Source organism: Nicotiana tabacum, chromosome 22 (assembly GCF_000715075.1).
Source record: "Nicotiana tabacum cultivar K326 chromosome 22, ASM71507v2, whole genome shotgun sequence".
Taxonomy (NCBI): domain Eukaryota; kingdom Viridiplantae; phylum Streptophyta; class Magnoliopsida; order Solanales; family Solanaceae; genus Nicotiana; species Nicotiana tabacum.
The window spans coordinates 75392494-75414941 of record NC_134101.1 but is presented as its reverse complement, the minus strand read 5'-3'; the positions used below and the strand labels follow the sequence as shown (position 1 = coordinate 75414941).

The window sequence follows — 22448 nt, the reverse complement described above, 5'->3', positions numbered from 1 at the left end:
AATAATCATGCTTCATGCAATTTTGACTTCAAGTAATCATATCATCCATCTTTGTTGCACTGGAATAAATGGGGCCATTAGAACCTTTTTCTCTTTTAGATTTCCCAGCAAAGATTTCATAAGCAAAAGATAGTGCTTTCTCTCCCTCACACAGTCCTCTTCTTTTGTTTTTCCTCCATTTTTGCTTTAGCCTCGAAAGGCACCAGAATAAGAAAGATATCTCCAAATGGCACAACTATACTTTTCAAATATAACTCTTGTTTGAGAAATCCTGTTCACCATTTACAACTTCAAAGATAGAAAAGGACCTTTGCCTAAAAATATCAAGTCCAGATATGGTAAAGCTTGTGATGAATTTGGTCAAAGACTTCAACTCTTTCAGCTGGTTAGATAAATAAAAGGCACACAATGTCACCATTAACTCATTTCTGGAAGGAAATAGTTGACTTACCCATACTAAATTGGTTACGTCTCTAATCAGAAAGCTTTTCAAAACCTTGTTGCAGATAATATCAATGGTAAAGAGTTAACATTCAAAATCCCTGCATAGAAGATAAAACCAATAAACCACTAAAGAAAATGGAAACGCGGATCTCAATTCATCAACTAGGGGGAGTAGACTCTCTTCTCATAAATGCCATGAAAATTTTCAAACCACATGCGCTATTACATTGTACACACATTTAGTAAAACGTAAATTGTATTATAATTAAAGCACACATCCACAGAACTAAAAGCAACACGAACGGAACTCCTCTATGAAGATGCCATATATAGACATAGGTGACTGATAACTCTTGATGTATATGTGTTAACCAGTACAACTAACTGGTCTAGCTCTCGACTGAAAGCCAATTACCCTTTATATTTCAAACTCAAAAGAACACGAAAAATTTCATGGCAAGATTCATGCTTTTGTGTTCTCAGTCACCCCTTTACTTTTGTCATGATCTTCCATCTGGCTGAAGTTACCTCTCTCCTTGAAGAGTTGAGTGTGATGGTGCCTACAGTATAGCTTATGTTCATGAGCTACATAGTTTGATGGACTTATCACACATCCCCCATGGCTGCACTTGAAACAAGCCCTGTGGTATGAAGTTCCATCCACTGCTACCTGTAAAAGCAGCAGTGACAATCTGTAAACATCTTATATCTGAGAAGAAAATAGAGCTTTTTTAAAATAAAAAAAATTCGACTACGTTGACGGATCAGGAAAGGAGAAGGGAGAAAGAGAACCGTGAAAATTGAACCTACACCTATGGCGTGAGGCTCTCACCCCTAACACTGGATGGTAACACTTGGTAGTTTAAAAAGAGCACTTCAGTTGGGCAATTCAACAATGAGAATTTATTATCAGGTGATAAGATCATAAGACAATTGAATGCCAACTTAGAGGCACTCACACATAGCTTTCTAAGAGAGAGCTCAATTTTTCAGATACGTATTAAAGTAATTTGAAATGGCCTAATCTGTCTCATCTGTGTTTTTTTCCAATTAATTTACCATTTCAACAAAAGCAACTTTTAATACCTTTTCCAGGGGGTAGACAGTTTTCTTGCAAGCAACACATTTATCTTGAGTTCCGCCAAACAAACTCGAAACCTTACTGTTTGATTGTCCCTGGGAGATTAATACGAGACAATTAATTATAATATCAGCTGGTAAAATGAAACGGACAATTGTCATATACTTTAAGATGCTAGAGGAAGAGTCTTGAAAGTAGTGACCGTGGAGTATCGTTAAACGCAAAAGTCATGGAATACCTGATCAGCGGATCGTTCCCTGACTGTTTTTGGAGCCCCTAAAAAAAAGAAATAACAATTAAGAAGACAAGCTTTAGAAGGAGGAGTGATGTAAAACCGAAATAGAAGAAATAACAGCTCGCCAACTCTAACAACCTTCAAAACTCTTATCCAGGCTTCCCGTCAATTTGAATAGTTGATCGAAGTGAGGCCGACAGTACAACACTCCTTCGAAGGAGTTATAATTACTCAGCTGCAGAATATTAAAAATGACAAGAAAATAAGATCAAGACACTTAACCACATGAAAACAAGATGCTTCATTGATGCTAGAGATGCAAAGAAGAATATGCAGATTCTATATTCTCTAAATACTAGATCTGTCTACACTAGCAGTAGCAGTTTGTTCTGTACTGTTCATGCGTATGACTAATTCAAATAGCACTGCCGACATAGATTACCACGCCGACAGAGTTATATGAAATAAAGTCTTATGGCCTCCCCAAATTAGAGTTGAGCAACCATTGCAGTAGCATAAATACTGATAGGTGAAGTCAATTTTCAAAATCAATAAAGTTAGTACGGTAACTTTTGAACTGAGGTCTGAAATGCATGAGAAGGGGAAGCAGTTGCAGATAACCCGCTTAACTTCTCAGGTAAAGAGTTTAAAGCAAAGCTTTTACACAGATGATGATTATGATGGAGTGTCTTCCCATGCTCTTATATACATATCAACATTCTTGCGTATTTGCATCCTATAAGAAGAAGAAGATGACCAGAGCTCACATATTCTTCACCCATATCCATGCCTCAGGGGAAGCGGGATTTAGTGTTTGTTGTTCACTAAGTCAGAAATACGTTTTGCCTCATGCAACTAAAACCAGGGCTACCCATTGCCTGCTCATCTATAATTCATATCTGGCCAAAGGTTTCATACTCCAAAGAAATGGCAGCCCTTGTGCAAACAAGAATCATAAGATAAGAGATTTCGGTTTTCTTGTTTTCAAAACGTCGGCAGATGTGAATTAATGCTTCAACTAAATACAAGAATCTTTGCCAAAAAAAGTAAGGTTTAAAAGTGTAATTTCAGCAACAAAAAAAAAACTCAAAAATTAATATTAAAACCATATGATTAAGTCTTATAACGTGTTTTCAGATCCATTACAAGTTAACATTTTTGACAAAATTCTTTGGCAGTACACAAAGCTTTAGGAAAAAGAAACTAAGATAACATTCAAGGATCTAAGATTTCAATAGTAAAAAGATATAATAAGGAAAAGCGGAATGATCTGCCAGAGCATCCAAGACTTAATATGACCTGAATAAATGATTTCTTCATTAACATCCTAAATGACCCAATAAAAAGTGTTCTCTCTTTGAACAATATAATAACTCCGAAAAACAGATATTCACTTCATAGTTGTAATTTCTTAGTATTAAGCATGTTTGAAAGGGGAATAATGTCAACTAATAAATCAGGAGTGCCAACTTAATCAGTCAAGATTAGCATGCAGATGGGCGGAAATCGGGATACAAACAACTCATTGGTTGTTGGAATGACATTGATAGCGACACATTAAGAAGAAGAAAAACTTTCTTCCTCTTAATTGATCATATGAAACTTTTACAGGGAGGTGAATCTCATTTCGATGCTTGTATGAATATCTAACCCAATAAATTTCACATATTCACGGTCTAGTGTTGTCAAAATTTTATGACAGTTAAGGGAGACCAGAGATAATCTCCAATCCATAGATGTCTAATCGATGTCAAGTTACATAATGTGTCCTAATACTATCAAACAATCACTCTTCCTTACAATTGCAGAACATTCGCTTGGTTATCTTTTATACAAAGGAGAAACAGTATCCCAAAACTCAAACCTTTGAAAGAGGCAAGTCAAAACAATCTCACAAACATAACCTAATGGAGAAAGCATCCGTTAGTTCAATTCTCTGTTCTCTTCAGCGAACAAATTAAAGGAATTGAAGTTGCAGGTTGATGGTTGCTACTTGTTACTGCAGATTCAAATCTTATCTTACTTTTCTTGCCCCTATTCTATTCACAAGTCCACTCCTCTCAAAAATTACATCAACAACTATATATGCCTCAATCCCAAACAAGTTATATGTTACTCCATTTAAACTCATCTCATAACAATAACTACTGCTGAGCCTAAATCCCCGTGTTGCTCTATTTAAGCCCGTCTCACCAAGTAACTAGAAAATAGAAGAGCATGCTTGAAATTGTTATCTAGAGTAGGAAATAACTATATAAATGTACACCACATATGATCTCACGCAAGCAGAAAGTAAAGACCATAATTAAGAAAAGATTTTTTTAGTGTCAATACGACCTTGAGAGTTCCCTTGCAATGGTGGCATCTGAAACAAGCTTTATGATAAACCTTATTGTCAGCAGTAAGCTGATCCACCAAATACACTGTTTTCTCACAAGCCTTACACTTCTGTGTTGTCCCTCCAAATGTTGCCATTGCTTTTCTCTGCAGATCCACGACAAAAAATAGCCCTTTTCTTCCTTTCTCTACAGACAGACAGACTCTTTATTCTTCTTTCTCTCTCTTTTGTTCACCAAAGTCTTTCAGCTTTGAGTGATTTTTTTACAGCTCTGATAAGACATTAAATTACACTTTATGTCCAATCGAAAACTAAAAAAAAACAAAAGAAAAAAAGAGATAGAAAGTCATATTAAAAAATTGAAATTCATATAGTTTAATAAATCTGATATTTAAAATTAAGGGGAAATGTTTAGTGGTAGCGGAGGCCAGACAGGCTTCAAGATATGTGGATAAATGTAATCCGTCCATATTGAAAGCGTATTTTGTCACTGATTTCACTCCTATAGAGGATTATCGATGTTACTTAATAGGAGTATATTATAACGAATTACATAATAATTATAGATAATCGGTGAATGTGTTATAAATAATATTAAAAGTGAATGTCCATGTATTATGAAATTATTTGGAAGTAAATTATGGCCCGGTGGCATGGCCTTCAACAAGTGGCAAGGCCTTTTCAAACAAATGTCAAGACTTTGAACAAGTGACCAAATCCTTTCAAGTAAAAATGCCTATAAATAGGCCCAAGCACTTGAAGAATATCAATGAAGAAAAGTTTATTAATTATCTCCCTCTAGATTCCTCTTGTTTTACTTTATTTTCTATTATACCATAACACGTTATCAGCACGAGACTCTACCATCTCAAGAAACTTTTTGAGAAGACTAAGGTATAATTTTCTCCTCTTTTAATTATGACTCATATTATGAAAAGAAAGTTTGTTGCCCTTGAAATTTCGGGCAAGAACTATATGTTATGGGTGTTGGATGCTGGAATTCATTTAGATGCAATAGGTCTTAGAGACGCCATTATATATAAAAATAAAGCATCTACCCAAGAATGTGTCAATGCCTTGATTTTCTTGCGCCATCACCTTGATGAAGGGTTGAAAATAGAATATCTCATGGTCAAAGATCCACTTGTTTTGTGGAATGGCTTAAAGGAAAGATATGATAACTTAAAACTTGCCACACTTCCACAAGCACGATATGATTGGGCTCATCTGAGGCTCTAAGACTTTAAGTCTATTTCTGAATACAATTCGGTGATGTTCAGAATTACTTCTAAATTGAAACTTTGTGGAGATAGTATCACATACTATGATATGCTTGAAAAAACGTTCACAACGTTTCATGCCTCCAATATGGTCCTGCAACAGCAGTACAGAGAGAAAGGTTTCAAGAAGTACTATGAATTGATTTCTCTTCTCCTTGTGACTGAACGAAATAATAACTTGCTCATGAGAAATCACGATAATCGGCTCCAAGACTTTAAGTCTGTTTCTGAATACAATTCGGCGATATTCAGAATTACTTCTAAATTGAAACTCTGTGGAGATAGTATCACTGACTATGATATGCTTGAAAAAACGTTCACAACGTTTCATGCTTCCAATATGGTCCTGCAACAACAGTACAGAGAGAAAGGTTTCAAGAAGTACTCTGAGTTGATTTCCCTTCTCCTTATGGCTGAACGAAATAATGACTTACTCATGAGAAATCACGATAATCGATCCACCGGGGCTACACCATTGCCTGAAGTGGATGAGGTGTGTTCCCATTATGCTAAGCGTGGAAAAGGTCGTGGCCCTGTTTGTGATCGTGGCCGTGGCCAAGGAAGAAATTTTTCTAGTGTTAATCATCCCCCAAAGAAAAATAACCACCAAAAGTGGAAAGGAAAAAATGAGAAGCCAAAGGCAAAGTGTTCAGAAACTGAATGCTATCGTTGCGCTGGAAAAGGGCATTGGGCAAATATTTATCGTATACCAAAATATTTGGTTGAGCTTTATCAAGCATCTCTAAAGAATAAAGGCTCATAAGCTAATTTTGTCTCTAAAAATGAATTTGACATCACCCACTTGGATGTGGCAGACTTCTTTGAGCACCCTGATGAAAAAATAGACTATTTGATCGGTGATGGATCCGTGGTTAAAGATGATTGAGTAGTTTGATTTTTATTTTTATCTATTTATAGTAGCTAGTGAATAAACATCATGTAATCATAGTTCTTTACATGAGTAGTAACTATTAGTATCAATTAGTATCATAATCAGAGTTGCTCGAAATTACATTAAAAGGTCATTATTGAATCATTAATTTAACTTTGTTTCTTTTCTCCTTTTCTCTAAAAATTTCTCATAGTGAGTGGCGCTCCCTCTCTCGTGGACATAAAGGCCCCTTCCCATTCGGTTTGGTTATGCTGCAGAAAGGTATAGGCGACTTCCCTAGTCCGGGGGATGCCGTGAGAGTCACCTCCTCATCTTGGATGTCATACCCTTCGTCGATGGCACTCATGAGGTTGAGCGGGACATTGTCCGTCGCTTTTGTTCTGTTTCCTTGGTTATCTGTCATAGAGTTTTTTGTATGCACACACATAGAAAAAGGATAACATTTCGGGTTTGTTAGATTAGCAAATCATGTGAGTTATAGACCTGATGGAAACTAAAAACTTGATTGAGAAATCCCCACAGAGGGCGCCAAACTGTATGACCCGAAATTTAGATCTAGATTTTTATACAATCAGATTTATAGTGAAAAGGGTTCATCTAAGTCAATATTAATATCCAAATTATAGATCTAGTGTATTTATGAAGAATATTGCACGTGTGTCGTTTGGTAACACTATATTTGGACTAATAATAGAGCAATAATGATTCAAGAATATGAAAGAAAGCAATAAATGATAATAAATAGCATTTAAGTAAATAATCGAATAAAAGTCACCCGACAAGGGTGATATTTCCCAATGATCCTTCTAACTATGATGGATAATAATAAGCCTTTGAATATTCTGATTCTTCTTCGATCGGGGAAGAAAAGATAGATAAAGATGTAAAAAGGTAAACTTTGTATGTATATGAAAAAGAGAGGATCTTCGGAAAATATCAATATATTGTTCTTTTACAAAAAGTGTACAATCCCTTTCTATAACTACATATCTTTCTATTTATAAGGGTACATGAGCCACAAAACCCTAGGTGATACAAATGGGGGAATATTCATTGAAATATTCTCTAGGGAATAGAAATCCTAGAACTAGCCGTTACTGCACGCCGAAGAGAGGTGCTCATCCTCGTCCTCGTCTTTGTTGGACCGCCTCGACCTCATCGACGACCCACCTTCCTCTCGTGACATTGATCGCTCGATATTCGATAATGCCAATGCACAATTGCCTTCGAAGGCTTTTACACCGTTGACCAAGTCAGATATGTGATGTGAAGCTTTTCGCCCATACAGATAGCATGGTTCTAACTAACTAAAGAACTATTCAAGGAGGCACGCATATTTGATTGATACAGCCATGCAAAGTTTATAACTGAAGATTCACTTGATAGGCAATTAAAATCTGAGCATAGTTTCTGCATAGTTTGTTTGCATCATATAGGCACATGGCTTGTAAGCCTAATTAGTTAGTTTCCTGAACCTGCTTCTCAAATTCATCAACTAAACCTAAAAAAGCAGTAAACACATAAAAATGCTTCACAAAACCCGAAGGTGCATAAACCTCCTCTATCAACACCAAAAAAACAACTGCACCACAATCCCATGGAGGCGGCTATAGGAATTCTTGATATTCATTCCGCAAACAACATTTCTCTCATTTCCTAATCCTTTAGGTAATAAAGCACTTCAAAGAGTTGCAGGTTACTAAGTTCACTCGAATACATTCATGCCTCACTTGAGAAAAATAAAATCAAATAGCCCCTTCCTGTTCATGCGCGAGACTTAATAAGCATTGATGATACGATGATAGCACAGTAGGAAAAGACCGCCTGTGTAACAGCCCAACCCGCTAGTGATATTATCCGGTCTTGGCCTAAGCCTTCACTGGTTTAAAACGCGTTACTAGGGCCTAAGACTTGTTAACTTATGTACCCAGGATCCCTCGCTAAGGTTTGCCTCACTGCATGAGATTCGCCTAGACTCAACACTGAGGTTTGCCCTGCCTAATCAGGATTTGCCTAAACTCAGTTGAACTCTGACCCACCATTGGCAAGGCTGATACAAGAGTGGCTCTGATACCATCTGTAGCAGTCCAACCCGCTAGTGATATTGTCCTCTCGGGGCCTAAGCCCCCACGGGTTAAAAATGCATCACTAGGGTCTAAGTCTTGTTAACTTATAGGGAAACTACTAGCTATGTCCATTTATAAATAACTTATTTCAAAAATTGGTCAATTCATAAAATATTACTAATATTAGCCAATTAGTTATTTATAGCCAAAACAAAGGTCAAATGTTTGCTTTCTTTTGAGTGAGTGTTATTAGAATATATTGCGTACATCCCGAGTAGCTTGAATCTCAGTATTGGCATGATTTGGTAGCGTTTTGAGGTGGTTTGAATTGAAAATTCGAAATAGAAGATGAACATGAAAAAAAAATGATATGTTATCATACTGTATCATTTGTGTATCACATATGTATCATATTTGTATCACATGTATATCCATGTATACCTGTGTGTGAGATACATGCGTGATACATGTTTGTTACATGTGTCACAAAAGAATTTTTTAAACTCGATTTTAACTATGAATTTTAATACCAAATCAATCCAAATCACCTCCAATTTTCCTCAAATTTTGTATATTGACTCATCTATATATTTTCAATGAATTTCAACCATACCCATTGAAAAAGGTCTTATTTTGCTTAGATTTTTGGAATCTTGTATGCATATGTTTTTTTGTATTTCATCACCTTATTTTCTACTTCATTCATGAAATTTCATTTCCATCTTGCATCTAATGTTGCTAATTACGCTTAAAAATATAGAAGGAGATCTTTGCGTGTGATTTTTGGAGAGAAAGAACCTTACTTATTTGGGTTTTTAATTTTTATATGTGCTTGATTAGTTTTGGTAAGTCTATGATTAATGGCTAGAGGTTGATAAATTAGGACTTATTTGGGACATTTCTGTAAAATTTCCTAACTTATATACTCAGGATCTCTCTTGTGTGTTGCCGATACGAGACTCTGTCTAAAGTATGGGTGTTATAGCATGTTACCCACCATGAGGGTGCATTTTGTCAAATACCTTTTGAGGTTTTAGCAAAGGAGTCCACAGCCTAGAATATAATTCTGATCATGAGTGTCAATGTGCTCATCGGGGTTGGCTCTGCATATACTTGAAGAGGCGGAGAGAGCAGCAATAGAGAAGTTGCAGAAGTAGTACAAGGACAGGACCAGTTTGTAATAAATTGTCAGCACCTGTTTCCATAGGACTTATGCTTTTGAATTCAGATCTACAGACTCTAAATCTCCCAGTTGTTGGTTCCGAAACTTGTCTGTGCTTGAATATCCAATAAACTCACAGCTTGCTTGGTCCAAATTTTTATGATTCAACCTCTAAAGGGTATTGTTGTTTAGATCCTAAATCAGGTCGTGCATACATAAATCTTCATGTTGTCTTTCACAAGTTATCATAGTCTACATCCTGTTGTGCCCGAGATGTTTCTTTGTCCTTTTCTCATGACCCTCTTGTGGTCATATCGCTCTTGTTCTTTGTTCTGCCACCTGTCTTGCCTCTGCCTATGTCTATGTCTAGTATCCAACCAGACGAAACTGTACACAAGGATAACTCTTTTACATAAAAATACCCATCACCTAGCCGCCACCACAATAACCCTCCTTTCAGAACAAAAGGGAAAAAGGCCACAAATAATGCCATATGAAATAACCTTCAGCTTCGATCATGTGTACACTGTGAGTCAAAAGACATTAGTATGGTGGGAGATATAATGTTCATACTAACACATTTAGCTCGACTTGGTAATATGGTAGAGTGTTCAGAAGTGTTATACATAGCTCCTATCACACAATGTTTCTCATACCAAAGATTCCAATTCCTACCACATCTTTACACGACATACTCATACAGGAGTTCCAAAGTCCAACCACATTGTTCTCTATGCAAAAGACAAATTAGTTACCTTGTGCTTGAATTTTCTCTCAAGTCCAACCACATTGTTCTCAAGACAAATTAACTCTAAGTTCACTCTCTTGTTGCCTACATATAAATAAATTGAAGCTAAGCAACTAGTCAATGCATCAGCTTGCAGCAAAAGAATTATGGTGCCAGGCATCTTTATGGAGCCTAGTTCTGTACGTCCACGCCTAAGACCCATTAACCCGTTTTCATTCAGAAAATATGAAAGTTGAATAGCCACTTTTAGGCAGACTCAAGGATATGAAGCAGAAATCCACAGATGAATCATGTAAACAGTTCTGGAAATGACCACAAATTGAACTTTGCAAAAGTGCCAATTCCAGGAACTCAATATGAGCAGCCTCCCAAATTACCATATTAGTTCCTTCCTTGCAATGATGTATCATAATTTACACCACACCTCATTAGCACTCAATGCTCAGATGATGGATCGTGTATCTGGTCGAAGCAATCATTTAGCATCTCCAGAAATACTCCTGCCTTTGAATAGATGCTTGGCACATTCCAATCTTGTATATTATGTGCAGCCAATAGATTGACCTACAGAGACAGCCAGAAAAAAGTATTGACGGAAATTAATTTATGTGCAGCCAACAGAATGAGCTGGGCTGGATGAATACCATACATCCCTTTAGTGAAACATTGAGTAAAGTAGGATTATACTAATCTAACTGGCATTCCAAGCTATTCATGAAGGGAATTCACAAAATCTCAGACAATTAACTTCATAAACATCTATAAATGCACACCAGAAAGCAAGTCAATTTAAACACTAATATTTCAATGTGCGAATGGCATATGCTTTTTCTTCAAAACACCTGTTGGTTCTTTCCTTTGACAATGGCACAACAACCTTCACATTTTCTTTCAGATTAACAATATATAGTAATATTAATATTTTCCTCGGAAGATAGTGAAGTTACTTTGACTCTGGCCATGTGGTTTTTGGCTAGTTGGTCATACTCAAATGATCAATGAGAAGTACAACTGTATTTTTGAGAATGCCAAAAAAAGGGCGGTTAAGTTTACCAAATCCATGAAAAAAAGTGATTGAGACCTCCAACTGTCTTCTCTAGCCACAAGTTTCCATGCAAAAAGGAAAGAATTGGGATGGAATCAATCTGACTGCCCGGCACCAATAACCTCTCTCAAGTATTACCACTAAAATAATAAGAAATTTTAAAGTACTTTGAAAAGTTTGTTCAAGAAAGTGTTTTGCAGATCCGGATCATCTGCCAATGTAACCTGATGGACATCTGGCGTGCCCTTGAGAGTTTCTTCAAGAGCCAAAGTCGAGGCTCTTGAAGAAACTCTCATCTGGCGTGCCCTTGAGATAAGGTTTCGTGATGCTCTCTGCAACAGGTAAAAAGAATCTTAGTATGTTTTTGTAGTTAAAGAACCTCTCAGGTAACAGAAAACAAACTTGTTAAAGCAGTTCTTATATGATGTCCCACAAACCTTAGCTTAATGCCTTTTAAATTTCCAAATCTTGAGGCTTTATCCATCTTCTTAATGAAAGAAGTAACTCATTGCGCCAGCCTTACTCCCATCCTCCTAGAGTCTTCAGTTGTTTTTTCTTCATTAACCTTGGACATAAGAATCTATCTTGGGATCTATTAAAAGCCACTGGTTTCCAACAAGCCACAAGTCTAAATGATGTACCTGCTCATGTTTGTTTCTCAGGATCAGAATAGGATAAATAAAAAAAATGAAATAGCTCATCACGCCAAAGCATACAGTATATAGCACAATCAAGTATATTGCATAATGCTAGCAAATCCTGAAGTCTGTCGTCCATGCAATATTATTAAGACCTCAAAAACTTAGACTTCAGAATAAACTGTACATTAGGCAGAGTACATTCAACATTCTTGATTAGTCGAATGCTATTCCATTGCAAAATGATTCATATACCACTCAACATCAATGATTTGGCTAACAGGATATGTGGTTATAATAAAGCACTTGGTTCGAGTAATACACCAAGATTTCTAAGAGACAATTGTTTCAGGTTGTTTGTGGAATAGGTTTTTCTTTCATTAGGAATACGAATACTTTCTTTCATGTAGTTTATTGTGTATGGGAAAATTTTCTCTTCTTTCTTAAAGTGAAAGGAAATAAAGAAACAAAAATACGATCAACACTGAGAAAGAAAATCTCAAAAAGCAAGTATTGCTTCACTCAAGATTAGGCAAAGAGGTATTTCTACACTGAGAACCTATCAGGCAAAAAAAAAAAGATAAGAAACATGACTATCAATTCACTAAATTGTTAAGAATTGAGGATGATTAACGTACCTGGAATCCCCGGGCAAAAACCACAATTTGTTTTTAAAAAACCCTAGCCGCCAAGCTCTAGCCGCAAAAAGGCGATTCCCAGGTGATCTCACTGGTGAGAGCTCTTATGGCCGTTGAGGCCGGCGGCCAGCCATCTATGCCGGCTGGTCAGCCCTCCCCCACCATCGCCCCAACAATTAAGACCACAAACAACATGTTCCGGCCGTTGGATTACTCAAAAGTTCTGAAGCCCAACACTTTGAACAATGAATTACACGAACGAGCTTCAACTATTGATCCAATACCCCTTCGACAAGCTACTTTACTTCCCATCGTCAAATTTACTGAAGCAGAAGTGGAGAGGATGAATGTGATCGAAGGACTGCAATATGCAGTCGTAGGTAAACTATCGTATGGTTGGCCAGACTTGCAACAATTACGCCGAATGATCCCTGGACAGTGTGGAATCAAAGGTGAATGCAACATTGGTCTTCTTAGAGATAGACATGTTTTAATAAGATTAACATTATGGGAGGACTTCATTAATTTTATGTCGAAGAATGCTTATTATATCAAGGATAAAGATGGATATGAATATCAATTGAGGCCGTTAATCTATGATGCTAAATTCAAGCCTTGTGAAGAAACTCCAAAAGCCATGGCGTGGATTTCGTTTCCAGGATTGTTACCTACATTTTTTGTCAAGGAATGTTTATTTTCCTTAGCTACAGTGTGGGGAAGCCTTTGCACCTAGACATGGCTACTATCAATAAAACTAGACCTAGTTGTGCGATGGTAAAAGTTCTTGTTGATCTTCTTGCTGATTTGCCTCAAAAAGTTAGAATGGATATTGAGACTGAAGCAACAGGGGAGACACGGACAGAATGGGTAAAGATTCAATATGATATGCTACCTAAATACTGTAAAGAGTGTAAGCTGCAAGGACATGATGAGATGGAGTGTTGGAGATTACATCCAGAATTGTTTGAGGACAAGGACAATGAGAAACAGGCTGTGAATGTCAATGAACAAAACAAAGGTAATCAACCTTTGATGATTCTGGCTAGTGGAAAAGTTGTGGGTAATGTAGCTGGTAATTTGAAGGAGCAGTGGAAAGAAGTTAAGGATAATCGTGTTAAAACGATTGTTAAGCAGAATGAAGCATAAAGAAATACTGGAAAAGAAATAGTTCCAATCAATCATGGAGTAGGGCAGCAGGTTCATGTGGGAAATACAGTAAAGATTTTTGCAAAACAGAATGTCCAAGGCAATACTGGGAAGGAAATCGTGCCAGTAGATCAAAGAGCAAACAAACAGGTTCAAGTTGGAAACAAATTTGCAGTATTAGAAGTGGTGGATGAGGAAGAAGAAGCAGTTGATCAGCTGGTATTGAGATTGAACCAACGAAGGTTTGTGCAGATATTAGCCCTATTGGAAGAAGTAATAAACAACAGAGAAACAAGGAATCCACATCACAATGGGTCCAAAGAGTGTTTCATGATAATATTGTTGCTACTAATATCTCATGTCATATTACACCCCAAGATACACATGTAGAAGGAGAGTTGGCCAAAAAATCAGAGAGGATCCAATATACTGATGTAGATCTAGGGAGTGAGATGTTTAAGGAGACTGAGAAGATACAATGGAGTGGAGGAAGGCTGTGGGCTGATCAAATTGAGGAGGGTTCTGAGGAAGGTGAAATACCTGATGGACTGCAAGGTGAAGAGGAATATCGGGATGATGAACAAGAAGAAGAGGAACAAAGTGTAAATGGAGAAGCCATTACTGTTAAGATCACTGAAGAAGGGAACTTAGACAATGCAGAAAGTGAGCTCAAAGAACAGAAAAATATCAAAGAGGGTGAGGTATTACAGGATTTTCCAAAACAGGCACAGGGGATCCAAAAGGGGCTGATGCTAATTATATTGAGCCAGGAGGAGCTGGGAATGCTGCTGAAATTATTGTGGATGCTAGTAAAATGGAAAGTGCTAAGTCAGAATAAGCAGATGCAACCAACTGCTGAAACTAAAAACACTGTTTCATTGAAAAATATTCAATTGAAACAACAAAAGTCAGTAGAGGATCATGCTATGATACCAAAACCTCGTAAGTCCAATATAGTTGTTGCTTTGGAAGATAGAGATGTAGAAGATCATATTGAAAGATCTGGCAAGGACCTAGATGAAGAATCAACTACCCAGAATTTTCTTGATGTGGCTAGGCAAGGGGATCTCTCGCCAAGGCACATTGACAAGGCTAAATCAGCTGCAAAAGGAAGAAAAAAGCAACTCAAAGATACTGCTACAGTACCAACAGGTGGTGTACACATGAGAAGGACCATAACAAAATCCAACAATTTATAATGGATGCAAATATTTGGAACGGTAGGTCAGTCAATACTAAAAAAGCTTTTGAGAGGCTTATTACAATGCATAGACAATATCATTTTGAATTCATAGGGCTTATGGAACCAATGCAACAAGCTCGAAAATTGGAGAGATATAGAAGAAAGATTGGTTTTGCACAAGCAGTAGCAAATGTGTCCAACAAGATCTAGGCGTTCATTGATGAAACTTTTGATGTTACGATTCTGTATGACATGGTGCAACAACTGACTATGAGACTATTTCACACTGAAACACACGTGGAGCTTATTCTAACTTTGGTATATGCTAAATGCGATGCCATTCAAAGAATAGAATTATGGGATTCATTGTATGCAATGGCTAGGGATATGACTGTCCCATGGCTTGTAGGTGGAGATTTTAATGTAATATGGGATGAGGAAGAAAAGTTTGGGGGTTTACCAGTATCCTTGAATGAAGTGGATGACTTTAGACATTGCATCAATAGTTTCAACTTATTTGATATAGGCTTCAAGGGCAGTATATTTACTTGGTGGAATGGGAGGGCTGAAGAGGACTGTATTTTCAAAAGGTTGGATCGATGTCTAGCTAATCTAGAATTTCAGCAAACTTTCCCGGGATTGGAAGTCACTCATTTGTCGAAGATTGGCTCAGATCATAGCCCTTTGTTATTGAAGTGTGATATTGAGGCTGTCTCAATAAAAAAGCCTTTTAGGTTTCTTAATTTTTGGGTCAAGCATGAGTCGTTCAAAGAGGTGGTAAGAGAGAACTGGCACGCAGACTTCTGTGCAAATCCATTTATTATCTTCAACTACAAGCTGAAAAAGTTGAAAAAAGCTTTATCTAATTGGAGTAAGGCAACATATGGAGATATATTTCAAAATATTGCAAGTTTGGAGGAAGTTGTTATGGTACATGAAGCCCAATTCGAAGCTAATCCTACACAACAGAATATGGAAAGATTTCAAAAGGTTCAAATTGAGTTGATTAGATATCTTGCACTGGAGGAAGAGTTTTGGAAACAAAAATCAGGTATGGCATGGTTTAAAGATGGTGATAGGAACAATAAATTTTTTCATGCTCAAGTCAATGGTCGAAGGAAGAGATTGCAACTCAAAAGAATTCAAAACAATCTTGGCAACTGGATTGAAGAAGATGCAGAAATGGCGGAAGAAGCTGTCAACTTTTTCAAAGAACAGTTTCGCGAAGATGTGATTCCTTCAGCATTTGGCATCATAGACCATGTTCCTCACATGGTTAATATGGAGCAGAATTCAAATTTAATAAGGCAGCCCACAAAGGAGGAGGTAAAACAAGCAGTACTTGGACTAAATGGTGAGAGTGCAGGAGGCCCGGACGGATTCACAGGTATTTTCTATCATTCATGCTGGGATATCATTGGTGATGATATTTTTGACATGGTTAAGGCATTCTTTAATGGTCATGAGTTACCAAAATGTGCGACACATACAAATTTGGTGCTTTTACCTAAGAAAAAGGAGGTGACAACATTTTCAGATATGAGGCCCATAAGACTCAGTAACTTCATCAATAAAATCTTCTCTAGAGTGATTCATGAGAGATTGGTGGGATTACTGCCTAACTTAATATCATATGAACAAGCTGGTTTTGTAAAAGGGAGAAGTATTGTTGAACATGTGCTTTTAACACAAGAGATCATCACGGGCATTAGGTTAAGAACAAAGCAGGGCCTAATGTAGTCATGAAGCTTGATATGACGAAAGCGTATGATAGGCTCTCGTGGTTATTTTTGACTAAGGTATTAAGGAAGATGGGGTTTTGTGAGAGATTTATTGGAGTGGTGTTTGCAATTGTATCTAACAATTGGTACTCAGTGCTCGTTAATGGCCAACCGCATGGTTTTTTCAAATATACTAGAGGCGTTAAACAAGGGGATCCAGTGTCACCTACTCTCTTTATTCTTGCTGCTGAGGCATTATCTAGAGGTTTGAATGCCTTGCATTTGAATCTATATTTCTGCGGGTTTGGATTACCTAAGTGGAGTCCTAAAATCAATCATCTAGCCTATGCAGATGATACCATTATCTTCTCATCCTCAGATGCTACATCTTTACAATTGGTGATGGAGGTCTTGAATGCATATGAGGTAGCATCTGGTCAGTTAGGGAACAAAGCAAAGTTTGTTGTTTACATGCATCACTCTACTAGCATGGAGGTTAGTACTAAGGTTGAAAGGATTACTGGAATCTCCAAGAATGACTTTCCCTTCATTTATCTTGGATGTCCAATATTTTATTCCAGAAGGAGAATGGATTTCTATAATGTCTTGATCAATAAGGCGCTGGATAAATTACAAGCTTGGAAAGAAAAATCGTTATCCATTGGGGGTAGGGCAGTGTTGATATCACATGTGCTTCAAAGTATGCCTATCCACTTATTGTCAGCAATGAATTGTCCTACTTTTGTTATAAACAAGCTTCATAAGATGTTCGCCTAATTCTTTTGGAGCAGTTCTATTGGGGGGAAAAGTAGGCATTGGGCTTCTTGGAATACTTTGTGTTTACCATATGAAGAAGGTGGTGTGGGATTTAGATCATTACACGACGTCTCAAAAGCCTTGTTTTGTAAATTGTGGTGGAACTTTAGAACAAAACCTACCCTTTGGAGCTCCTTTATGAGCCAAAAGTATTGTAAGAAGTTGAATCCTATAGTAGTTCCTTGGAAAAGAGGGTCACACGTATGGAGGAAAATGTTGGAGTGTAGGGATTTAATCGAGCATCAAATATTATGACATCCAAAAACTGGATCATCATTATTCTGGTATGAAAACTGGACAGGGCTGGGAGCTTTATATTTTGTAACACCTCCTCATTTTGTGATTGATGACACAATACAAAATGTATATGATATGGTGGAAGATGGTACTTGGAAAGGGGAAAACTGCTGGAGATACTACCTGAAGATTTGGCTATGCATATTGTGGAGAAAATTAAACCTCCAAAGATGAACAATGTAATTGATGTGCCTTATTGGATGCTTGAATCTCAAGGTCAATTTAGTGTAAAAACTGCATGGGAATATGTGAGAAGGAGGAATGAATCGAGGTTGGCATACAAGATGATATGGGTGAAGGGTTTGCCTTTCAAAATTGCTTTTTTCATGTGGAAGGTATGGAAGGCAAAACTGCCGCTAGATGACTTTATGAGACGACTAGGCTATTGTATGCCATCGAGATGTTGGTGTTGCACTCAGCCGCAAGAAGAATCATTGGCTCATCTATTCTTCACGTCAGTTGCTGCTTCTAGAGTGTGGAAATATTTTCTTGAACATGCCGGAATAGGTATGGAGGGATTAACGTTGCACCAAGCTATTGTCAAATGCTGGAACGCACAGGTACTCCCTAGACTAAAGCCAATCATGCAAGCTTTGCCTTCTAGTACAGTGTGGGAATTATGGAAGAGAAGGAATATCTATAAGTACGGGGAGGCAGTATCAATTAGCAGGGTCATATATCAAGTTTCATCGATACTTCAAGCACTTGTAAAGGTGAGGAAACCAGGTATGCAATGTATTCCTCATAGCTGGCCAGATCTCTTAAGAATGGAGAATTACACTCCTAGATTGAAGGTGGACAAAGTGATATGGGAGCTACCAATGGAGGGATGGATCAAAGTAAATACGGAGGGATGGATCAAAGTAAATACGGATGGAGCATCAAGGGGAAATCCGGGGAGAAGCGCAATTGGTTTTTGTCTTAGAAACGAGGATGGGGATGTGATATATTCTGCTGGTAAGGAGATTCTTGGAGCCACAAATACTGAGGCTGAGGCAGTGGTGTGATGACCCAAAATGTCATCTTTAAATTTAATAATTTATTTTATATTCTAAGACCTCGAAAAGCACTATTTATCATTCCTCGTCTTGCGTGCGCAGTCCGTAAAATTTTCCGGAAAGTTTTCAGGTGAAAAATGAATTAAAATGTGAATTAGAGCTTTAAAACTCAACTGAGTTGACTTTGGTCAATATTTTGAGCAAACAGACTCGGATCAGTGTTTTGATAGTTTTGGTAAGTCTGTATCGTGATTTGGGACTTAGGCGTATGCCCGGAATCAAATTCCGAGGTCCCTAGCCCGAGATATGGAATTTTGATGAAAAATTAAAAGTTTAAGTTCAAATAGTGACCGGATGTCAAATTATGTGCAAACGACCCCGGAATAGAATTTTGATGATTCCAATAGCTCCGTATAGTGATTTTGGACTTAGGAGCGTGATCGGAATTTTATTTGGAAGTTCGTAGTGGAATTAGGCTTGAAATGCCGAAAGTTGAATTTTTGGGAAGTTTGACCAAGGGGTTGACTTTTTGATATCGGGGTCGAAATCCGATTCTGAAAATTTTCATAGCTCAGTTATGTCATTTATGACTTTTGTGCAAAATTTGAAGTCATTCCGAATTGATTTGATGTGTTTCGACACAAGATATAGAATTTGAAAGTTCAAAGTTCATTGATTTTGATTTGAGGTGCGATTCGTCGTTTTGATGTTGTTTGATGTAGTTTGAAGCCTTGATTAAGTTCGTATGGTATTTTGGGACATGTTGGAATAATTGGTTAAGGTCCCGAGGGTCTCGAGTGGATTTCGGAAGGTAAACGGAATGGATTTCGGACAGAGTGCTGGCAGAAATTTCTGTTGCAGAAATTTCGTGCGTGGAGCCAAATTTGGAAGCTTATATCTCGCAATTTATAAGGAATCAGAACATTTTCAAAACATAAAAGTTGTAATCGTTTGATTATAGTTTCCAGAAAGTTAAACCATTCATTATTTGGACATTTGTACAGAAAGTTATAACGGATTGAATGAAGGCTGGTAGAGCAGTTTCGCCAGAAATTTCGCATGCGTAGAGCCGAATTTGGAAGCTTATATCTCGCAATTCATAAGGAATCAGAACATTTTCAAAACATGAAAGTTGTAGTCGTTGGATTATAGTTTCCAGAAAGTTAAACCATTTATCATTTGGACATTTGTACATGAAGTTATGATCAATTGAAGGAAGGCTGGTAGAGCAATTTCTGGTGGACTTTTAGTGACGAAAAATGGACTTTTAGTGACGGATTGGCAGAAACTTAAGGACCAAAAATGGTCATTTCATTCATTTCGTTTTGGATTTTTGGAGCACAGTTCTTGGGCGATTTTTGGGCGATTTTCACGGGAAAACATTGGGGTAAGTGTTCTTTATCCTATATTGATTATATTTCATGATTCCATACTCATTTACATCATGAATCCGTGAATTTATGGAAGAAAAATCAAGATTTTTGCAAAATCTTCCAAAAACGAAAATTTAAAATTTGGAGGTCGAGTTGTTATCGGATTTTGGTAAAATTGGTATGGGTGGACTCGTAATTGAATAGGTTGTCGGATTTTATAAGTTTCGCCGGATTCCGAGATGTGAGCCCCACGGGCAAAATTTGAGCTAATTTCAGATTTTAATAAAAATATAATATTTTCTTATGAAATTAATTACTATAATTTTTGTTGACTATATCGAATTAATTATGACTAGATACGAGTCGATCGAAGTCGAAAAATCGAGGGAAAAGCATAATACTTGGTTAAATTGGAGCAAGTCGAGGTAAGTGACTTGTCTAACCTTGTGTGGGGGAAATTTTCCCTAGGATTGGTATTGATGTAATTATTGAAATATGTTGAAAGTCGTGTGCACGAGGTGACGAGTGTGTACACGGGCTAAATTGCGAAAGATTATATTTTTAAATTGTGTAGATCACTGTTGCGCATTTATTAAATTATTTTATCTTGTTATATTCTTCGTCATTGATCTGAGATATATACTTCAAATTTGTTTGATCTTTTCTTACTAATTGTTTTACCTATTTAGTTGAAACTTGGTTTCTTTTATTCTGTGCATTATTTGAAGGTTGATTTTCTTTAAATTAAATATTATTAGTATGAAGTATTTGACATTTTTAAACTTGATATTGAAGCAACGTAGTAAAGATTTTGAAATATTATTTTCCTAAATTATTTACTCCTGAATATTTTTATACTCATTGTGAGGGAGCCGTGAGCTGTTTATTGTGGAAGAATATTATTATTGAATTATTTTGAAATGAGCCGTGAGCTCCTTATTATGGAAAAATATTATTGTTGAATTATTTTGACATGAGCTGTGAGCTCTTTATTGTGGCAAACTATTATTGATGATTTATTTGGCATGAGCCGTGAGCTCTTTATTGTGGAAAAATATTGTTGTTGAATTATTTTGGCAAGTTAAATTATTTGAGCACTTGAGGTGCAAATTGTGATATATTGTGATATTGATACGCATGCGGTGGTATAAGGTCTGGGTGTTGAAACGCATGCGGTGAGATAAGGGTGGCTAAAACGCGGGATGCTATTTCGGGAAAAAATGTTTTTTTTTAAAAATAAATTGTGAAGGCTCCCGCGGTGATATAAGGAAATGAGATATTGTGAAATTATTTATAACTTGGGACTACGAGGCGGTACCTCGGTAGTGCCCTTGTTGATATTGATTTATGGCCATAGTTGCTTTCGATTAATTGTTGTGATTTTCATAAAGTTGAAGGAAATTCTGTTTTGATTCCACGAGATATTATTTGCAATTATTTGGTGTCATTAAATGTGACATACTATTTGATTCATTTTCAATGTCATTTTATTTTACTACATTGATAAATATTTTACCATGCCATTATTATATTCCAATAGGGCCTCACCTGACCTCGTCACTACTCTACCGAGGTTAGGCTTGGCACTTACTGGGTACCGCTGTGGTGTACTCATACTACGCTTCTGCACATCTTTTTGTGCAGATTCAGGTACATCTTACCAGCCTAGACGTCAGTGAGTTACCTGCGTACGGAGACTTCGAGGTATATCTGCCAGCGTCCGCAGACTCCGGAGTCCCCTTCTATCATTTTATGTTGCTTCCTTATATTTTATTTAGACCTTGATATATAGAGACATTGAGAATAAATTCTTAGAAGCTTGTGACTTATTTCTACCGGGTTTTGGGAGTTGAAATTGTTTGAATTATAGTTTATTTATTTCAGATATTTATTATTATTCCGCATTGATAGGCTTACCTAGTCTTAGAGACTATGTGCCACCACGACATCCTACGGAGGGAATTTGGGGTCGTGACAAGTGGCAATTGTGGAGGCTCTAAGGTACTGTATTTCGAACCATTACACTCACATTTGGCTACAAACTGACTCTTTGCTCCTCAAGAACATTCTGACTGGAATTTGGAAACCTCCTTGGATAATTGCTGAACATGTGGAAGAGATATTAGTATTATTGGGGTTATGTAACAAGAAGGTGACCCATATTTATAGAGAAGGTAACAAGCTGGCTGACCATCTTGCTAATTATGCACTAGACAGTGGCAATATTAAATGTTATGGATATTGGCAGCTTGACACACGAGGGAGAAGAATTGTGAATGATGATAGTTTGCAATGTCCATACTTGAGGCCTGAGGGTAAGGGTTGCGAGGAGTTAGTAGGGGAAGTG

The 22448-nt window shown here is 37.1% G+C and overlaps 2 protein-coding genes across 2 annotated transcripts; one reads left to right on the top strand and one right to left on the bottom strand.

The window, feature by feature from the left end:
- Positions 1 to 631: 631 nt before the first annotated feature.
- Positions 632 to 4414, bottom strand: LOC107821907 (LIM domain-containing protein WLIM1-like). The gene is made up of 5 exons (XM_016648371.2): positions 4098 to 4414; positions 1899 to 1995; positions 1764 to 1801; positions 1531 to 1620; positions 632 to 1114 (listed from the first exon to the last, which is right to left on the bottom strand). The coding sequence occupies exons 1-5, from the start codon at positions 4233 to 4235 to the stop codon at positions 908 to 910; spliced, it is 570 nt and encodes a 189-aa protein (XP_016503857.1). The 5' UTR covers positions 4236 to 4414; the 3' UTR covers positions 632 to 907.
- Positions 4415 to 5718: 1304 nt separating this feature from the next.
- LOC107821903 (uncharacterized) lies at positions 5719 to 6141 on the top strand. Its single transcript, XM_016648360.1, has one exon. The coding sequence runs from the start codon at positions 5719 to 5721 to the stop codon at positions 6139 to 6141; it is 423 nt and encodes a 140-aa protein (XP_016503846.1).
- Positions 6142 to 22448: the final 16307 nt, after the last annotated feature.

What these genes read in the sequence shown, in the direction of transcription:
- LOC107821903 (XM_016648360.1), top strand. Translation starts at nt 5,719, where the DNA reads ATGGTCCTGCAACAACAGTACAGAGAGAAAGGTTTCAAGAAGTACTCT.
- LOC107821907 (XM_016648371.2), bottom strand. Translation starts at nt 4,235, where the DNA reads ATGGCAACATTTGGAGGGACAACACAGAAGTGTAAGGCTTGTGAGAAA. An exon ending in ATTGCAAGGGAACTCTCAAG is followed by an intron (nt 1,996 to 4,097) that starts GTCGTATTGACA and finishes AATATTCTGCAG; the next exon opens with CTGAGTAATTATAACTCCTT. An exon ending in CTGTCTACCCCCTGGAAAAG is followed by an intron (nt 1,115 to 1,530) that starts GTATTAAAAGTT and finishes CTGCTTTTACAG; the next exon opens with GTAGCAGTGGATGGAACTTC.